The following is a 20,402-nucleotide window of genomic DNA, read 5'->3' on the forward strand; positions in this document are numbered from 1 at the left end:
TTCCCTGTGGCACTCTATTCGTAGCTATCATTCCATTTAGTCATACGCGAGGATCATCATGAGTTTAACCTTTGATTGTTGGCGGCGGAATTTCTTCGGGCGTGAAGAGTCGGAACTTTTCAATTGTGAGATTTGTTTTGGTTCAAAATCTCGTATCCAGTTTCATCAATTGCAACAATCCTTCGTAGAAATTGATCTTCTTCTGTTCGGTAACGTTGAAGCAATTCTTTTGCAACATGCTTCCTGCTCTTCATTCAGATTACGCTGAATACGTTTCTAGTCGATCCTCTCTCAAAATGACATTCACAATAATCTCAGAGGTGCAGTCTTTTGCGCTTGACTGTCTTCCACTCCTTTGGTTGTCCACAGTGCTTACACAACCTTTACGGAAACGAGCTGACCACTGTGATACAGTGCTACGAACCACTATAATATTTCCACAAAAGTTTCGTAAAGCATTTTAAAAATTTCAGTTGGATTCTTTTCACGTAGAGTATAGATCTTGATATAGGAACGCTGTTCACTATGTGTAATCCTATCTGAGTCAGGTTCACCTTCCATTTTAACAATGAATTTCTCACAACACAGCCATGTGAAGCAGCAAACACTGACACAACCGTCAAGCCCAAACTCTGACTCACAACTGACATAAAAATTGAACTTGATCACACGCACTTAAACGGTCTTGCATGCGCTGTGAGCAAGGCATTTGAAATAACCCTCGTAGTATTTATATATTAAATGAGAAAAAGCGGAAAGGCTATTACTCACCGAAAAAAAAAAAATATATGTAGCAGAATTTTCTTCTACATGCAACAGGTATGTATAAAACAAATCTTTTGTCCAACACTAAAACACACGGGAATAGAAACTCGCTGACATTGTACACTGCTGTTAACTGTTTTCTGTTCTTGCTTTCCAAATGGTGAAAGTATGTAGTGAAAAGATTACTCCAAATAATATTTATTTCTCCTCTATCCAGGTTAAGTGAAAAAAACCTTTTTTCATATCCTGACCTTTTAACCATTTTTTAACCATCCTTTTTTAAGTCTACCACAGGCTGAGGAAGGAAGCTGCATCTTCCGAAAGCGCTACCTGTTTCATGTAAAAGAAATGTCAGCTACATGATTTTTGCGGTGAGTAATAGCCTTTCCGTTTTTTCTTATTGAATATAATCACCGCTCGCAATATTGTGATATTTATATATTGTTTACACATTTTTCCAATAGGCAAGAGCCTGGCGAATATGGCAGTCAAAGTCTGTTGTTTTAACCTTTCAGCTCTTTTGTTACTGGATGTTTTCAATAAGTTTCAGAACTCAATTTTTCCAAACATGACTGCTATAGTATTTTGAGATTAATTATTACTGTTTTACACAAACTACCATAAAGGAATTAAAAGGGTCTTCCGGATGAACACTACATTTGGATGAATTTAGTGTCTGTGATTGACTTATTACAAAAATACAATTATGGGTCCATTGATGTTCTTAAGCAAATTATGAAGAATCTGATTATAAAAGTAAAACTACTCGCGACTACAAATGAATAAAATAATTTCAGGACAACAAGTTAAGAGGTAAAAGAATAGAAGATACAGTGCTTCCTCAGAAACAAAATTATACAAAACACTTTATACTTACTCAGATATTTTCATCAATTCCAACGTTTATTGCAAAACGAACAAAATCACAGAATGATCTTTCAATTCTCTTTTCTGATTTCGGATCACTAAAATAGAAGACATACACTGTTTTTAAATAATAATACTCATCTTGATTGAAATTGTTACTCCAAATATACACAATTCAAAATATACATTTAGATAAAGGCTTATTGCAGTTCTATCATACCTGCGCATATAGGTTACATCTTCTGGCATCATGTGGAAAACCGAATGTGGAAGGCTGTTTTGGCAAAACTTTTGAACCAACATCATGTTGTGAACTGAGTCAGATACTGTTGGGATATAGTTAATTACCAAATCACTCCAATGTATTTCTTCTGGACAATAAAATGATATTAAAGCTGCTAGCCCTATGCCATCGCACAGATCTTTAATTTCACGTATCACTGGGAAATCTGGACAACACAACTTTTCAGCCTACAAGAAGGAAAAGAAGAATGAAACAGTATCAATTTATTTTATATGATACAGTATACTCTGTTATGTGTAGGTTTAAGTATATATATAATATATGTACGTTACGTACATATATATAAGTTACGGAATTACACGTGAACATAAACTCAATATTAACACTATCATCTTTGGAGGAGCTCATGGTTAACTCGGAAGCGTGTAATCAGATCCTGATAAAAATTTGTTGGAGCATGCTAAAAAAATGTTCTTTGAAACTAATAAAGAGTAATCAAAATCAGTACATCTATGTCGAAGTTATGCGTGAACATGCCGACTCCTAGTCTAGCACTAAAGAATACTTTTATATCCTTATGAAATTTACATAGAAGCACAAGGAAAGAATATGCTTTCAAAAATTTAGGAAAAAATCAAAATCGGTGTATCTATGTCGCAGTTATGCGTAATCATACACAGAATTATGATATGAACAATGTCAGTCATTGACAGTTTCCTGGTTTAGCTCCGAAGACTTGTTAAATCCTTATGAAATTTACATGGGACCATAAGGAAAGAAAACTCTTTAAAACAATAAAACCAACAAAACTGGTGCACCTTTGTTGAAGCGGTAAGTGATCATACATAAAATAATGAACATGATCAGCAATTGGGAGTTTCATGAACTAGTTTCGAAAACCAATGTTAGATCCCTATGAAGTTTACGTGGTTCCACAAGGAAAGGATATTCTTTTAAAAGAAAAAGAATAATTGAAGTTGGTGCACCTATCTTGAAGTTATGAGTAAAGATACGCATATTAAAGTCGATTAATTACAGTTTTCATACTACACCCATTGAAGTACTTCATGGACTAGCTCCAAAGACTATCATTACATCTTCATGAAATTTATATGGGACCACCGAAAAAACTATGCTCTTTCAAACAAACAAACAAACAAAAAATCAAAGTCGGTGCACTTATGTCGAAGTTATGTGACAACATAGATGCATTAGGATCCTTTGATGTAGCGTTTGCAACACTGAATAATAAACGTGATATTAGAATTTTTTGTTTAACATGCAGGTTCGAGATATGTAATAATCTGGCATAGTGCTATTTGATAAAATATATCAGATTGACAAACTTTGTTCGATTGTAACTTTGCATGTCAAACGATTTCCCGTTGTTGATATTAATCCTGGTTCCGCCACTGACGGGCAAAGCCGTTAATATGTATGAAAGTTCAATATTGGCGTACCTGCGAAATGATCGAATTTCTACATATCTAGATTTTAACTTTTACACGGTAGTAACTACCACATAGTTAACTCATGAAAACTGTGAGTAATACACTTCTAAGTGGTGACCTATGTCAGTGCAGTTGAGACGATCTCTTGTAAACCTGGTCGCCAGACAGCTCCTCTTCCCTACTCGATTACAAGTAGTGTTGCCAACTTACACGTTAAAGAATTACAACTGTAGTTGAGAGATAGGCCAATTCCAACATCTACATTTACTGCCACAAATTCAGCAGAAACTATCAAACACATAAATTATTCGTAATATACATCCGAAACATATCTGTCCTTACAACCATAGCTTTGGAATTTTACGACTAGTAAACTTTGGTGACATATACATAAATAAAGTGTGATAGAACGTGTCATGAGGATCACTCATGCATGTGAAAATGCTCTCTGTTTCCCAAGGGCCTTTCCTTGCAGGAGGAAAAATGCTCATCATCATCATCATGTACGATTTTCAGCTCTGAGGGAGGGGTCTACTTTCAAGAAATTTCACTGGGCCTGTTCTCTTTTTTCTTTCTTTCTTGTATATGTGTGTGTGTTTCAGGTTCATAGAAGTTTTCGGTATTCAGCAGACAATTAACGAAATATTAGCGGAATCAATTTGTTCCTTACCAATGACAATCCTCACACGAGGGTTTGCAACTGGAAGTGAGCTTTCGGAAGTGACCTTTGTCACTGTAAGATGTATATTGAATAGTAATTGACAAGTATAAATTCCCGTTACTCTACGATTATATCAAAATTATAGAATGTCTAACATTCTATAAGTAAAAGCCTAACTTTCAGGAGGAAACAAAAACTTTTTTTGAAACCAGTTCCTCTTTTTCTCCTTTATAATTGTGTTGAGGATGTTACATTTGTCTCGTTTTAAATTTAAAAATTCCTTTTTTCAATCGTTGTTTAGGCTTTCTTCGGCTCTAAAACAGGGCGCCACCAAATGTCAGGTTAGTTTTAATGCTTTAATCGGTACTTGGGTATGTTTATGTTCTTCACGTCACATTAGTTTCTCTGTTCAGTTGTCTCGTTTTGCAATTAAAAATAAAAGTGAACACACTCTTCACTTTTACTACTTTTATTAAGGGTAATATAGCCACCTGAGCGCAGTATTATGTGAAAACAGAAAGAACCTAATAACGATAAAAGTGAATGATGATATGATGATTATGCACTTTTCAAGAGATGGTGTATTACACCTTATAAATTTAAAAAATCTAAACAATATTTATTTTATGTTGAAATATGCAAAGATTCTCTCTTTTCATACAACACACTTTAAGATCTGCTATAGCTTTCTATAAATAAGCAACTTCTCTTTTCATAGCAGAATGGTTAACATGTGATCCCTGACTCAATCACCGGTGGAGCACATAGATTTGGAAAGAAATTAGCAATACTTCAGGTTACACTTAGATATTAGATTCCCTATTTTATATTTTCGGAGTTGTGTGAACTAGTCACGATTTCACGGGGTAATCCGTGGAAGAAATTCTATTCCCCTCTATCTCCGACCACGCTCAACTTGTGCCCGTTCAAGTATTTTCTCACTATTATTTGGAGGATAATAATACTGAAGTGTATATTCCACATACAATGTGATGTTATAATCTGAGTTCGTACTATAGCTGACAAGGACGTGTCAGTGCAGTCGCGCAAGCGTAGTGCATTCGTCACTAGTTCCGTTACTTGTATATCAGTTTCTCAAGAACTCTTCACTATTGTGCACACCTGTTCACAAAAAGCTGGAAACTCGTTCAGGAACTAAGTCCGAAAAAGTGAGCCTAGATCCGTGACAATTCCCGCAGATCTATACACAGGGAATTGCATTTTTCCTCCGTTCTTTATATAGACACTAGCTGCAAACCGTACTGTCATACGAGCGATGTGAAAATATAAAAACAAAATCAAACTACTTATTTCTGAGATTAATATTGATTGCACACTTCATGCACAGTTCCAATATGCAAAAACAATCAATATCTTAAGTAGAAATTACTGAAAAAGACAGAAAATGAATATTTAAAACTTCAAGTGTCAACCTGCGCTTGGAGCGATACAATTATCAATATTATAACGCATTTCCTTCTAAGTGCTTCCGTAGCCAAGCGGGTTTAGTAATGCTGACTGAAATTTCTGAAGCGAAGGACGACGCTTCGAGCTTCCGTGCGGAAAGTTCGTTTTTCTTTCTTTCTTTTTTTTAAAAAAAATATATGGGAACATTGTAATAAATATAAATTTCTACTTTGAAGTGCTTGGAAAAACAATCAGACGAACTGTCACTTTTCAAATCTATGTTATATTTACTAGCTCCCCATTTCCAGAATTTATGTATGAAAACGTTAACACAGACGTCAAAAATGTAAATTATTCATGTTCCTTATCTATCTATCTATCTATCTATCTATCTATCTATATATATATATATATATATATATATATATATATATATATATATATATATATATGTATGTATGTATGTATGTATGTATGTGTGTGTGTGTGTGTGTATTGTGTGTGTGTTGTGTGTCACACAACTCTGTAACACTTTTTTTCGTGAAACATGCTGAACTACGAAAACATGACTTATGCCTTATCGCAGCAGACGAGTTTCTCCACTTAAACCTACGAGTAACGAAATCACCTAAAGCCAAACAGCTGCAACTGATTCATTAGTCATGGCTTAACGTGATCAGAATGTTCGCGAGCAGCTTACTGCTCTTGTTGAATACGGTGGTATGAGTGTGAGACAAGCTAGCGAACGTCTTGGTGTTCCCTGTTCTACAGAATATACTTGGTGGAAGAAATACTCAGAAACAGGTAACGTGTCTAGAAACCCTGGCACTGGCCTTCAAAGGGTTTCAACCCCACAACAAGATCGGGCCCTAGTTGATGTAAGCCGTCGCAATCCTTTCATGTCATTGCGGCAGTTAGTGATCTCGTCTCGTTTTCCTGGCTCCTTCCTCACCGCTAGGCGACACCTTAAAGATGCAGGGCTTCAAGCATATCGAGCAGCGTGTAAGGAGCAATTGACGGATAGTCATAAAGTTGATCGACTAGCATTTGCTGAGGCAAATATTGGTTGTAACTGGGATCATGTAATCTTCACAGACGAAAATATATTCTCTTCAGCAAATGATGGTCCTCGACTTGTGTATAGACCCACAGGAAAACGTTCCGATCCGCAGTACATGCACAGAACGTATCGAATGGGGCATGTTACTATTCACTGCTGGGGATGGCTGTGTAAGGAAACAGTTGGTGAATTACACCGTATAGAAGGCCGATTGAACAGCCAGAAGTATCTGGATATTGTGCAGTATGGCTTGCTCCCCGCTGCGAGAAATTTATTTGACGACGGCATTGTAGAAGTTCAACATGATCATAGCTGAATACATGATTCCCATCTAGTTCAAGCCTGGTTTCAAGAGGAACCCAATGTTGAGCTAGTCGACTGGGTTCCAAGAGGATCCGACTTGAACCCAATGGAAAATCTATGGGCGGAAGTTACAAGAACTCTAAACGAAAATTGGCCTGATCCCCCACCAAGGACAGCTGACGCACTTTGGGAGCTAGTTTCTGACGCGTGGGAAGAAATAGCACAGGGAGATCAATATGTCGCTAGCTTGCTTAACTCATTACCAAGAAGATTAAGATGCGTCATCGAAGCTAACGGCGATTATACGAGATATTAATACCTGAATAAAGATTTGTCTTCATACCCAGGTGACCTTCGAGCTCTTTCAAGAGTTCACCAAGTTTTTCCATTTTTCCTTTAATATTGCTTTCATTGGGACGTTTGCGTTTCGTCGGAATGTGCAATATACGAGGGCTATCCAGAAAGTAGATTACGTTTTGGAATAAAAAATCAACAAAGTATAGGAAACAAATTTTATTATATACAGATGAAAGCCACACACAAATACTACTTTTCGACATAGTCACCATTCAAATTAAGGCATTTATCGTAGCGATGTACGAGCTTGGAAATTCCTTCGTCGAAAAATTCGGCCGCCTGCGACTTCAACCACTTCGTTACCTCTTCTTGCAGCTGTTCGTCGTCATCAAAACGCTGCATAGCCAGCCACTTCTTCATTGCTGGGAATAGGTGGAAGTCGCTCGGTGCCGGACTGTACGGCGGATGAGGAAACAACTCCCACTGAAAAGATTCAAGAACTTCACGCGTGACATTTGCCGTGTGGGGCCGGGCGTTGTCGTGAATCAACAAGATCTTAGAGCTCAACATTCCTCTGCGCTTGTTTTGAATTGCTCTTCTGAGGTTTTGCAGAGTTTGGCAATACCTTTGAGCGTTTATTGTAGTGCCTCTTTCCAGGAAGTCCACCAAAATCACACCTTTTCTGTCCCAAAAAACAGTCGCCATCATCTTCCTTGCCGACATTGTTTGCATGCATTTCTTGGGTTTTTGGGGAGAACCTGTGTGCCCCCACTGCATTGATTGCAATTTCGTTTCACAGTTCACGTGTTTCACCCATGTTTCGTCACCAGTAACGATGCGATCGAGTAAAGAGTCACCATCCTTATTGTAGGCGTCCAAAAAGTGCAACGCTGCAGCCATTCGCTGATTTTTGTGGTCCTCTGTCAAGATTTTTGGAATCCATCTTGCACAAAACTTGTGGTAACCAAGCTTTTCGCTGATGATTTCGTGCAACAAACTTCGCGAAATTTGTGGAAAACTCAAAGAAAGTTCCGTTATTGTGAACTTTCGATTTTCACGGACTTTAACATCGACTTTTTCGACAAGTTCGGCAGTCACTTTGCTGGGTCTCCCACTTCGATCTTCGTCGTGAACATTGGTTCGGCCATTTTTAAATCTTATGACCCACTGTCGCACTCCACCTTCAGTGATAATGTTGTCCCCATACACTTCACACAGCTGCCGATAGATTTCTATCGGTTTACAGTTTTTTGCTGTCAGAAACCTTATTACTGCACGCACCTCGCAGCTCGCGGGATTTTCAATTAACGCAGACATTTCAAACCGTCACAGTATCTTAACGGAGCACAGCACGAACCTCTCACTAGCACGGCTAGATGCCGACTGAGCTGCGCAACGCTCTGACCCCAAGATGGCCGCGCTAGCCCCGCCCCTAGCGGACACAGACGAAAACGTAATCTACTTTCTGGATAGCCCTCGTATATTTATTTCTGCTCCTTTGTTTACCCTACACAGATAGTCCAGTGGTTAGCACATGTGCCTTTGGTGTACGGGGTACCGGGTTCTATTCCCGCTGGGAGAGGCTTGTATTTTTACCTATCTGTGATAATTCTGTATTCGTGCCCCTATTGTTAAAGATGTACTGCTAGAACTATAAAACCGAGTAAAACAATTACAAATAAAAAAAATCAGTTACTGAGGAACGTTCGGTAAGTCAGTTTAGTTTTAATATCTAATGCCTAGCGCGTTCGTTGTTGGGTCTTATAGTCGCGGGTTCAATTCCCGTTAAGGGCCCATTAAAATTTTACTTGAACTAGAATTTATTTGCATGAATCACCCGTCTTCTTTAGCCTAAATAACTTAAACGTTGAGAAAAGTATATGGTAAAAATGAAATAAATAAAAGACAGTAACAATGCTATTAATCTGTATCTATCTACATAGGATATAAATGAAAAAGACGTCGTCTATCAGAACAAAAAATGGCTTAACCGTTTGAAATGATTTTTATAAGTTAACACTTTCACCTACCTCTGACTCATGGGCACCCGAAGGGGGCAGGGTGGGCCGCCCTCTGTCTCACGAAATGTATACAAACAGAAATACCAAACATAATATATATCAACCATGAAGATAACCCCTCCTAGAACATTTTAGGGTGCCATGCGCGGACTGGCTTGTTGTTACGCCATTTTTATTAAAATCGTATCCTAACAGAGGAGAGGAGTTAAAATTTATGCCAAAAATAGAATATCCACATTTGTGAGATGAAACTTAACCCCATGCCGTTATCGTCGCAATATCTAGTGGCCCACTTGCCGGTAAATGTCGATCATCGATATAGCGACGCATCGAAAGATTGCCGCTAGTGTGTTCTTGGCGGCAGGGTTTTGTCGAGTCGAAACAGACATCTAGAATAGGGATGTTGCAGTTACCACCACGTAGCGGCGATGACTTCTTTTCGGTCTGTCTTTCGATTCGTCGCGGAGAATCGGCGAAGGGACCCAAACGACTTATCGCCAGTCATGTGCATGCGTTTATTATTATATATTTGTTTTCCCTGACGAATGTTCCTAAAGTAAGCTCCGGGTAAAGAGTAACCCATGCTTCTACATTGCTTGCTGTTTCACGCCATTCCGGGAGAACTTTATATATATTTTGTAAGTGTTTTTTACTCATCTCAATGTAAATGAATGATGCATATAGGCTATTTAACATATTTCGGTGGAGTAATTTTGTAATTCATTGGCATTTCGTCGCGTCTCCGCCACCGGTGGCCCACTGGTGGTTTAATTTTCAAAACGGAAGTGGGGCCACCGCGGATCGTTGCAATGGGGCCATCAATTTTTGGCGAGAGGTCGCTAGTTACCCATCGATGGTCCACTGACGCTTACGGCAGGGGTAACTCTAAATTAAATTTAATTAGGAAATCACTATAGTTGCTATAAGAACTAGTTTTTGAACTTGGACTGTGTAATATTGGTCTTTTGAGGCAAGCATTCCTAAGTTCAACTTCGAGTATCTTCGGGAAACAGTAAACCAAAGATGACAGGTTCGAACCCACAATCCAACGTTCACAATCGAAACCATTCTGTAAATCTGTATTTTCCTCTTTTAAGTATAATAAGATATGTTGATCCATTATTAATTGTACTGTAGAAACAAAATTGATCATTGTAATACTTAAGAATAAATTATGTATACATGGGAGCACATGGTAGTTGCCTCAATCCAGCTATAATCAATGCCCTCAATTTCCTTTGTGCAGTTTAAACCGATTTTCCTGCAAGCTGTTACACAACGACAATTAGTCTAGTTGTCTACATATCGAATTGCTGAGCCAAAGGACGAGGGATCGAATCTCGGAGATGGACTTGAAAATTATTACTTGCAGAATTATACATTTCACCCATAATAAAATGAGCATTAAAACAGTTTGTGTTTCTGTGGAAAAGTAAGAATTTATTTCAAGTTAAACTTGTGAGCAGTGAAGCAAAACGAATTGGGCTCATGGTTGTCCGAATACCTGACGATTTGAATAAATCATACAACACGCCTTTAGTATGGAGTTAAAGAGCTTTCTGATACGTATAAAGAAATCTCACTGACCTAAAATTCATTACGAAATAGAAACTACCAGAAGCTACAACACCACGTCTGCGTCACTTCGGTGAACGCTGTATCGAAACTTCCTATATAAATTTCACTCACTTGACGTCTAGTCAGTCGACCGTACTTGGTTTGTTAGCTAACTATATTGAAGGGGTACAGACGAAAAATATGCAAAATCCATTTTTCAATTTTGTCAGGAAACGACGAAAATGTGTCGCCCTTATGTTTCAGAATTGTTGAACTTTCTTTTTGGGTGGGGGTAGATTTCACTCATCTGCTGTAAGTAGTGACTACTGCTGTTAACCATTGCTTTCTTTCATTTTTCATTTACACATCCTATCCTCTTTCAAGTTCGGTTCCACATGCCATTCCATTTAGTTTCATATATTCTGTTCGATTAAATACACATTCCTCAATCACTTATAATATGTTCAAATTAACAAAACGGTTCTCTTGTTTTCTATCTAATAATGATGGTTTAGCTTTAAAGAGTGTTAATTTCAAATAAACTTGTAACCAATTTGTTAATTACTACGAGCATTGAGTTCTTCCTCATTGTGTGTTAATATATATTCTTCAGTGTTTACATTCTAATAATAATACATATTTATGCCAAAATTAGATATAATTGCGGTATACGAAGGTTAAGTGGGTAATAAAGCAGTTTAAGCCAATATCTTACATCAATCTGTATTGTAGATTACAATTATCGTTAAAAGAAATTGAATATTCGCATCCAAAATTGATTTTATCTAGGTAGGCTGGATAGGGATGCGCACGAGACAAGATTTGAGACCGTCTCGTCTCGACAATATGCTGTAAAAGTGATGTCTCGACTCAAAAAATGTATATTTTTCTATTGGAAGAGCTGTGTCTCGACTCGAATTGTGTCAGGAAAATTCTGTCTCGACGCGACTCTGCGCATCCCTAAGGATGGACAGTTTGAAGAGCCCAGTATTCCAAAGCTGGCGGGGTAACAAATTACACCATTAGGCAACCTCTATTTCAGATACAACCATTATTATACACTTCATTTTCACAAGCTGCTTCTTATAATAACTATATCGATTTCCTACTTAAATTCAATTATAGATAATTGTTTCTTATGTAGCAGCTAATATTCATGCTATACAGTATAAAACAAGTACACATTCAATGTAAATAAATACAAATGTAAGATATTACAGATTACTGGCATTGCGATTTAATCCAATTTTAAGCAGTATCTGTTTTCTAAATAATTGTTCAAATTGCTTTATAAGATTCCAGATTATGAGGTACCCTAAGTTTTTGTAATGGAAAAAAAATACAAGCATATATATATATAGGTGTATTTTAGGGGACTTCCGGGCTTGATTCCCCCCCCCCCCCCCGAAATCTTATGTTTATTCAAATAAAATATTGTAAAGTGAATAAAATATCTTGTAGAATGTTCACATTTCCAAGAATGAAGTTAGCAAAGCCCCCCGAAATATATATATATATGGATAATTTTCATTTTGTACGTGTGGTTTTAGGTATTCAACTGTGTTCACATTTCTCATTTTAGCGTTTTCGTATATGAATTATGGACATGGCGGGCTAGTAAATGTGACAGGGATTTGAAAAGTGACAGTTCGTTGGATAATGTATTTCCAATCACTTCACAGTAGAAATTTATATTTATAAAAAAGTTCTCATACATAAAACAACTAACTTTCCGCACGGAGGCTCGAACCGTCGCCCTTCGTTTCAGAAATGTCAGTAGCAGTACTAAACCCGCTTGACCACAGACGCAACTTACAAGAGATTGTGTTATAATATTAATAATAGAATCGCTCCAAGCACAGGCTCCTACTTGGAGGTTTAAATATCCATTTTCTGTCGTTTTCAGCAATTTCTATTTAAGATAATAGTTGATTTTGCATATTGGAACTGTGCATGAGGTGTGCAATCAATATTAATATCAGAAATAAGTAGTTTGATTTTGTTTTTACATTTTCACATCGCTCGGATGACAGTACGGTTTGCAGCTAGTCTATATAAAGAACGGAGGGAACATGCAATTCCCTGTGTATAGACCTGCGGGAATTGTGATGGATCTAGGCTCACTTTTTCGGACTTAGTTTCTGAACGAGTTTCCAGCTTTTTGTGAACAGGTGTGTACATGCTTCGAACACAACGAATGTGGCCTATCACTGCTTGGGATGGAAATTATGCTACAAGTTACAATGTGTAGAGAATCGATTGGATAGCTTGAAGTATCTGTATATTTTATTTGATGTAACTTGCTCCAATAAGATTAAGTTTTATTACAATACCACACCATAAACGAATTCAACACGATGATACCAATAGCACTATATATATATATATATATATATATATATATATATATATATATATATATATATATATATATATATATACACAATGTAACCTCTACTAACGGACACCTCTATAAAGCGGACAACTCCCGTAACGGACATATTTTGTAATCCCCAAACACTGTAATAGGAAAAAACATATTGGCAAACCTCCTTAAAGCGGACACTCTCTAGTACGGACACGGACAGTCTTTTCTGTCTTTTATAAGTATTATTTACCTCCGTATTACGGACACTTTCTCTAGAAACAAGTTGAAAAGTACAGTAAAAATACATTTTTAGTAATTCATACATGTGTCACGAAGGAAGCATTGTGACAGCATTTTGCCTCCTCAACTGTCTGCTTGCAATCCAGACGAAGCATCTCGGTTTAACAACACTCATTCCTTTGGTTGCATCCCACTCCCACTCAAGCTGTTTTAAACACAAAAGTGATTGACAGTTGCCCGCCGTTTGAGGTGACATGCTATTCTACTGTCCCGCTGGAATCTCTAACCAAGCAGAAGACACATTTATTATTTTTTGCCCGTGGGCACGCATATTGTCCCAAAAAAGACACTACTGGACTGCAATTAACCACAAATTAAAGAGACATATTGAAAACGTAGTAAAGTAATAAGTGTAAAGTGCAGAGAACTATAACATCTTATTTCCATGTTGTGCCTCGAACATAGAGTATTGGATGGTGGAGGATAATGCAAGTACAGTAACATTTTAACAACATTCGTAAATATATGATTCTCGCAAAGAATATTTTTTCCAATTGCATATTACCTTGTTTACTTACTCATTTACGTAAGAAAATATTGAAACCTCTCTATAGCGGACAATTTTGACTCCCCACGGATGTCCGCTTTAGAGAGGTTTCACTGTATATATATATATATACTCTATGTGGAACAAGTATTTCGTCGCTGCGCCTCGAAGAAACGCTATGTGCTGAAAATGAGTTATGCCGTGCAAATAAGCCTGGAAGCTGTCAGGCAGCGTCCCTTATAATGTGATAAGTGAATATTCAATTGTTTCGCCACAACAATGAAAAAAATACTAGATTGAAATTAAAGGCTTACGTACGTATTGACCCTCTATGTGCTTATAAAGGCGCAAAAGATAAACCGACATGTACTACGTAAACACAAAAATAGTAATATAATATTGTTGAAGCAAGCCACAACAATGTCCAGTGCATAATATACGCAGAACGGATTTTGTTATATTTTTCAAGTGTTTCCGTGTATATTTGGCAAAATTTTAAGTTTGGAATGTTTTTGCTTCTCCTGAAAAGTTGTGGTTTTAACACATAGCGGTTCTTCGAGGCGCAGCGACGATTTACTATTGCATTATAACTACTGAAGATAACTCAAAACATCAAAACATCAATGCAACATTTCTAAGAATGTTTAAACTTATATAAAACAAACTCAATTTAAGAAAAAATGAAATGACTACTTAAGCCCCACAAACTTAGAAAAAATCGACAAATCGCACAATCGCATCAAAAAGAATGTACCCGAGGTGAGTATTATTAATAGAAGTTGTGAAAATATCGAACATTACCTCAGATTTTTCAGATTGATCTACTTCTTGCTCAATCTTTTGTCTCAAGGCCGCACAAGACTGATTAATCCATAATAATAAGCCATGTTCATGGTTTACAGGTAACTCTGGTGGGGATGAAGAGCGAGAATGGCTGAATCTCTGTACTGCTGCAACTACTCGATCAGGTGTAACAACTTCTTTGGCATACAACTGCATCATGGCTTCTATGACGGCCATATGTGCATTCTATGAATATATCAAAAACAATATTATTACTTACCACGTGAACATCGTTTCGCTCCTCTTTCGAGATACATCACTGGATAGTAAAGCTAAATCTAATGTCTTTAAAGTTCTGTATGGGAACAATATCTTTCTTCATGAACGTGACGAAACTGCTACTGCCTTTCTTAAAGTATTTTCAGAGAACATAACACAACCTATTATTAATGATCTTATAATACGGAAAAGAAGGTTCTGAAACTTCGAAAATAAAACATTACAAAAAACAGGTATAAATATATTTCACGTAATACCTTTCACTGTGGCTTTAACAACAGTATTCAATGCAACTTCCATTTTTATGTAATAATACAGTAATTCATTTGTATTTTTGACAATTTATGAATTAAATATACCAGTTGTTGCCTCTGAGCCTTCGGCCCGCTGTAGATTATTGATTAAAATCCTGTTTAATTAAAGATTCTAATTGTTCATATCTAAGTTCTTTGACTAACCCAACTACCAACTAACTTGCAGTTACACAAATACTAATACTTAATTACTAATTGAACGTATGACTTATCTTTTAAGTTCCTTCAATGCGTGCTGTTTAGCCCATATTTCAAATGAACTATCGGTGAATCTTCTACAGGGCAACGGGCTTAAATTATTTTTCTATGCAGATCTTCACATAGTTGATGGAACTAACAGTGATACGTTGCAATAAAGAAATATTATATATATTATTATAGTGTCCTTGTATGAGGTATTTATAACCAGTTCTTTACGTTACTTGTTAAGAGCTCTTAACCTGTTAATATATGGACACACTAAACCTCTTTCTGTAGGAGTCGCTTAAATCCTAATATGGTTACGGTTTGTCCTAACACAATAGTTACTCACAATAGTTTTAAATCTGCAAATTGCTTGCATGCTTGCGACATATATATTGGTGTCAGACAGGCAGGCAGTGCAACTACGATTCCTATTAGTTTGACTGTTTACTATTAGGAATTAGTATGACGTATTGACATCCTTGTCTTTTATAATTTTCACCTGAGAACTGAGTAAATCTTTAAGATAAGAACTTCCTTAAAGAACAGAATTTATTCATACCATCTTGATTGGAGTAGTTTGAATTAGCACAGTTTCCGTAAGTTGAGCATCCGGAGGTTCGGCCACAAACACTCCTTTCCTTGCCAGTGCCTGAATAATGCCCCAGTGATTAAGATTATGGTAATTTGGATCCGAATAAATATTGGCCAAAGCTAGACAGTAGAGCTCTGCATTCGCCAAAGTGTGAACTATGTGAGGCTTCAGATGCTCCTGGTCCTTTTTTTAGAGAGAGAGAGAGAAAAAAACATCAGTAAGATTAATCATTATAATTTAGTACAATACGAGAAAACGACCTTACATAGACACAATCAAAAATAGTTTAATCACACACTATTAAAGTACTCAAATAAGTTTTGTGGATATTGCAATATTCTCAGAAAAAAGTCAAAGATTGTGGAAAGTGAGATGGCAAAACTGTAACACAGCTGATGAGACTTTTGATTTGTGTTGCCATCTAAGCAAAAGTTACATGCGTTGCACTTGTGGTGACAGCTGTCTACTTGACTCGAGGTAATAGCAGCGGAAACTTAGCTTACCGACTGTTTAATGGAATCCTTGGTTTGTGTTGAGACTTGAATGAAATATAGTGGTAAAATAAAATACGAACATTTAAATGAGAAATACGGGTTTGTATGTACAGTCCGCAGCAAAAAACCTGCAACATGAGCATGTAAGTTTGTTGTGAAACGACGAAGTCTTTTGCTCCAAAATACGTGTGCAGGGGAGGACGCCCAGGTATCTCCTGCATGATTCGTGCCACTTAGACGTTGTGCTGATTCCCTGGGCTGTTAGACGTAGTTTCACAATAAACTTATATGCTCATGTTGCAGGTTTTTTTGCTGCGGAGAGTACATTGTGTACAAATGAACAATTGGTATTCAATAGGTTTAGTTAATATTTCTAAATTAGAATCTATTATTTATTTCTTTTGGAACAGTAACTTAAAATTAATAAAAAATGTATTGTCTTGTGAATCCCACATTTTTACTACCGAAACTGATAATTCATTCAACACAGATTACGTTTCAATTCACTTTTCGGAAAGTTTACAAAATTTAGCTTGTTACATAGAATTCGTTGTTAGTTATTGCTTATTTACATATGTTACAATTTGTTGGAATAAATTTGCATGGTTCCGAAAAGGATTTATTATTCCATGTAAGCTAGAGATTTACTTCAACCAAGTGATTAATGGTAAAATCTATTGACGGACTCCTACAGCAGTGCTTCCTTGTGTACGTTTGCCTACTACGAGCTAGTGTTATTAGAAGTTACCTAGAGTTATGCAGGAAAATTACTTGGTATATTAACTCTAGCCAAAGGGAATAAAGGAATCGAACCGCGAAATAATGAAAACTTATTCTTTATACACAGTAATTATTTGGATAGTATTAAATTTTGAATGTGTAAATGTTAAAAGTTGTTAATGGTACAGGTGTACTTTCGGTGATACTCTGCACATCAAATTTGACGATATTTTGGCTATTGAAATTAGAATTTTTTTTTAAAAAAAAGGAGAAGTATGAACCATTTGGTAAATTTAGACAGTAATATGATAGTTCAGCGTACGAGAATGTTACTCCGCCTTTAGTAACTTAAGGCGACGTGAGTACCGTTGGTGGCTTTGAAGGCGTACAAAATCCGGAGGTTGAGAATTTGTTCGACTTTGCAGGGACTACGACACCCCAAGTTCGCCCGTCAATGGCACTGAATAGGCCATCAATTAAATGTAACTTTGAAAAGCAATTTTCTGAAAGAATTTTCAGGTCATTAGAATTTCTGGTACAGGAATTGCCTGAGGTTACGCGAGCTAATGGCATGATCGTATTTTTTTTAAATAAAAAAAAATGTGATGATTGAACGCAAACTAGCTCAGACAGAAGCTATACGTGTGGCTTGTTTTAAGTAAATGTAAATTTCAAGCGTATGAAGACATGTAAAGGATTTTAACATTAACTTCTGATTGGAATTATCTAGTACATTCCTTTTTTGAAATATCTGTCACTCCCTTGGTTCGTATGAAATTCTTTAAAGGAAAACTTTATGGAAGTGAATCCTTGTTGGAATTTCTACAGGTGAAAATTAATATTTTAGGGCTACTAAATATGGAAATGACAGATGAAGAATTTTGTAAAATAACTGCGTATTTAGTAACACCAAAGGTAAGGAACGTATTATTAACTGATATTCCGCGTTCGTATTATTAACTGATATTCGTTGTTTTTGCTTATTTACATATGTTAAAAATTCGTTGGAATAAATTTGCATGTTTTCGAAAAGGATTTATCATTCCATGTATGCCAGAGATTTACTTTAACTAAGTGATTAATGGTAAAAGTCATTAACGGACATCTGGAGCAGTACTACCTTGTGTATGCTTGCCTACCAGGAATGAGTGTTGTTGCAGTATGTATGAATTACCTGCTGTCAGAAGAAGTATACAACACTTGTCAAACTTGGCGGCCAGCAGCGGCAACTAGTGGAGCAACTTCTTCGTGAAACATGGTTTCAAATTAGAATTTCCGTATAAGACAACCGCGGTTCCTGGCCAGTAAATCAGTCGCGCAACTATTGTCCTCCAATCCTGAATGCTAGTCCTTGACTTGGGGTATTGGGCATTGCTTCTAATACGATATGCAGTCTTTAAAAAAGGCAAAGAATGAAAATAAAGGCATTTATGAAGCTATGGGAATATTTTGACTTTTTCATTCAGACTCGACAAAGGGATTTCAGAACAAACGACAGGAGGAGACAGTTTTAGAGTTATAAACCTTGTGAACATGGTTGCTGTTTTTTTTTTTTTCGTCTAAATGGAAAGAGTGTATTACGTCACACAGACTGCTTTAGACAAGGAGAGGAGGAGGAGTTGGACTGAATACCAGGAGCAAATAGTCGATTGAGATATATGTTTTTGAATGCAGAAGCACACGGCGCAATTTTTTGTCAGTAATTGGACAAATTTACATTTTCTATGCCGCGAACTGTACTACTTGCGGATCTAGAAAGAGTTATTCGCATTGCATACCCGTGCTGGAAGTTAAAACAGAAAGACTGTGAAAAAAGTGTCAAATCTCGTTGTAATTATTAGAGAAATTTGTACTAAAACTAGTCAAAAAATCATTTATAAATTGTACTGACGTGTGACTTACTGCGATATTCGGTTGTTTAATAGTGTAGTGACATACTTGAATCTTATGCAATGTATAGGTAAAAGGTTTATGATTATTGCAGTGGAAGCAAGAAGTATGTGAAATGGAGACGAAGTTAGGACCTAGAGGTAACTGTGGTTACATTATTTCTGATCTTCGGCGACCTAATTTTGCTTCTCGATGAACAAAAGAAATTAAGTGAGCAGCAACACAAGTAGCACATTCGTAAAAACTGAGAAGTATAAAACATTTCATTGGTGTATGTTTCTTGGACAAACATAACAGGCTTTCAGGGGTCAAAATGAAAGTACAGATACTTTAGGAAATTACGCAGAACTGCTAACTCTAATTAATAATTATGGTCCATTATTACACAGCCTATTAGAAAATTCTAACGTGTTGTGGACTATAATAAAATTCAGAATGATCTAATAGAACGATAACATGTGTTTCTGATGTGTTGCTTTCATGTATAAAGCAAGAAATTTGTAAAACTAATTTTGCTTCGATAATCATAGGTGAAGTTATCGACGTAATTTTCTCAGTTCTCTTGTGTATTATATTACGCAATGTCTGATGGCACAGCTGAGGAAAGATTATGAGTTTCGTTAATGTTTCTAAAATCGTTAGATTAAGTCCTTCCCAACATTGTCTGTCGGCTAGTTGATGGATACTACTGTGCTCAAAAGTTAGTGGCACCAAGTTACGATGGCGAGGCGGTTTCTTCGAGTCACTTGAATTGACTTCAGGTGAAAGTTACATCAACGATCTACTGCCATTGTTCCGCTCGAAAATTAACGATCGCTCGTAAATCGTCTTAACATTAAATGGATTGTCAGCATTTTTTGCTAGTGCACAAAGAGGAGTGCATTAGATACTGAAATTAGGAGGCTATTCAAAGTGTCTGCTACGCCTGGAACTATAATCTCGATTAGTTAGTGCTGTATCAAATTATCGCAAGGATCTTATTTCATTATTTTAAAAATGGCAGATCCAGATTAAAAATGGGATTATGAAGCATTAATTGCTGCTTGTGGGATTTTAGTTTCACTAAAAGACTGGATTCCTTTTATATTGACAAGTTTTTTTAAGCACCTTTTCTCTGACTGATGTGATGTTTTCCATCTTGCAAAAGAGATTATATGACACTGGTTGTTGTATTAGTAAAATGAAAGAACTAAAAGCTGAACTTAAAGAATATTGGAAGAAGACAGGAAGAAAAATACCTTTGTTAGTCAGAGAAAGAGGTTTCATAATGATCTTGATATTAAGAGGTCTCAAACACATCCTTTGTGAAATTACTGATCCAGTCATTAAAAAGGTTATTTATTGATTAGATTCTCT

At 36.5% G+C, this 20,402-nt stretch overlaps 1 protein-coding gene across 1 annotated transcript in view; it reads right to left on the reverse strand.

Moving 5' to 3' along the window:
• Patronin (calmodulin-regulated spectrin-associated protein patronin) overlaps window positions 1–20,402 on the reverse strand; it is a gene marked incomplete in the record, with an annotated part of 438,489 nt that overhangs the window by 248,533 nt on the left and 169,554 nt on the right. Inside the window, 3 exon segments of the mRNA XM_081769233.1 lie at window positions 1,853–2,103; window positions 14,590–14,817; window positions 15,910–16,125. Of these exon segments, the coding sequence (XP_081625359.1) occupies window positions 1,853–2,103; window positions 14,590–14,817; window positions 15,910–16,125 (695 nt within the window).

This window comes from Thermobia domestica, chromosome 8 (genome assembly GCF_964235325.1).
Source record: "Thermobia domestica chromosome 8, izTheDome1.hap1.1, whole genome shotgun sequence".
Lineage (NCBI taxonomy): Eukaryota > Metazoa > Arthropoda > Insecta > Zygentoma > Lepismatidae > Thermobia > Thermobia domestica.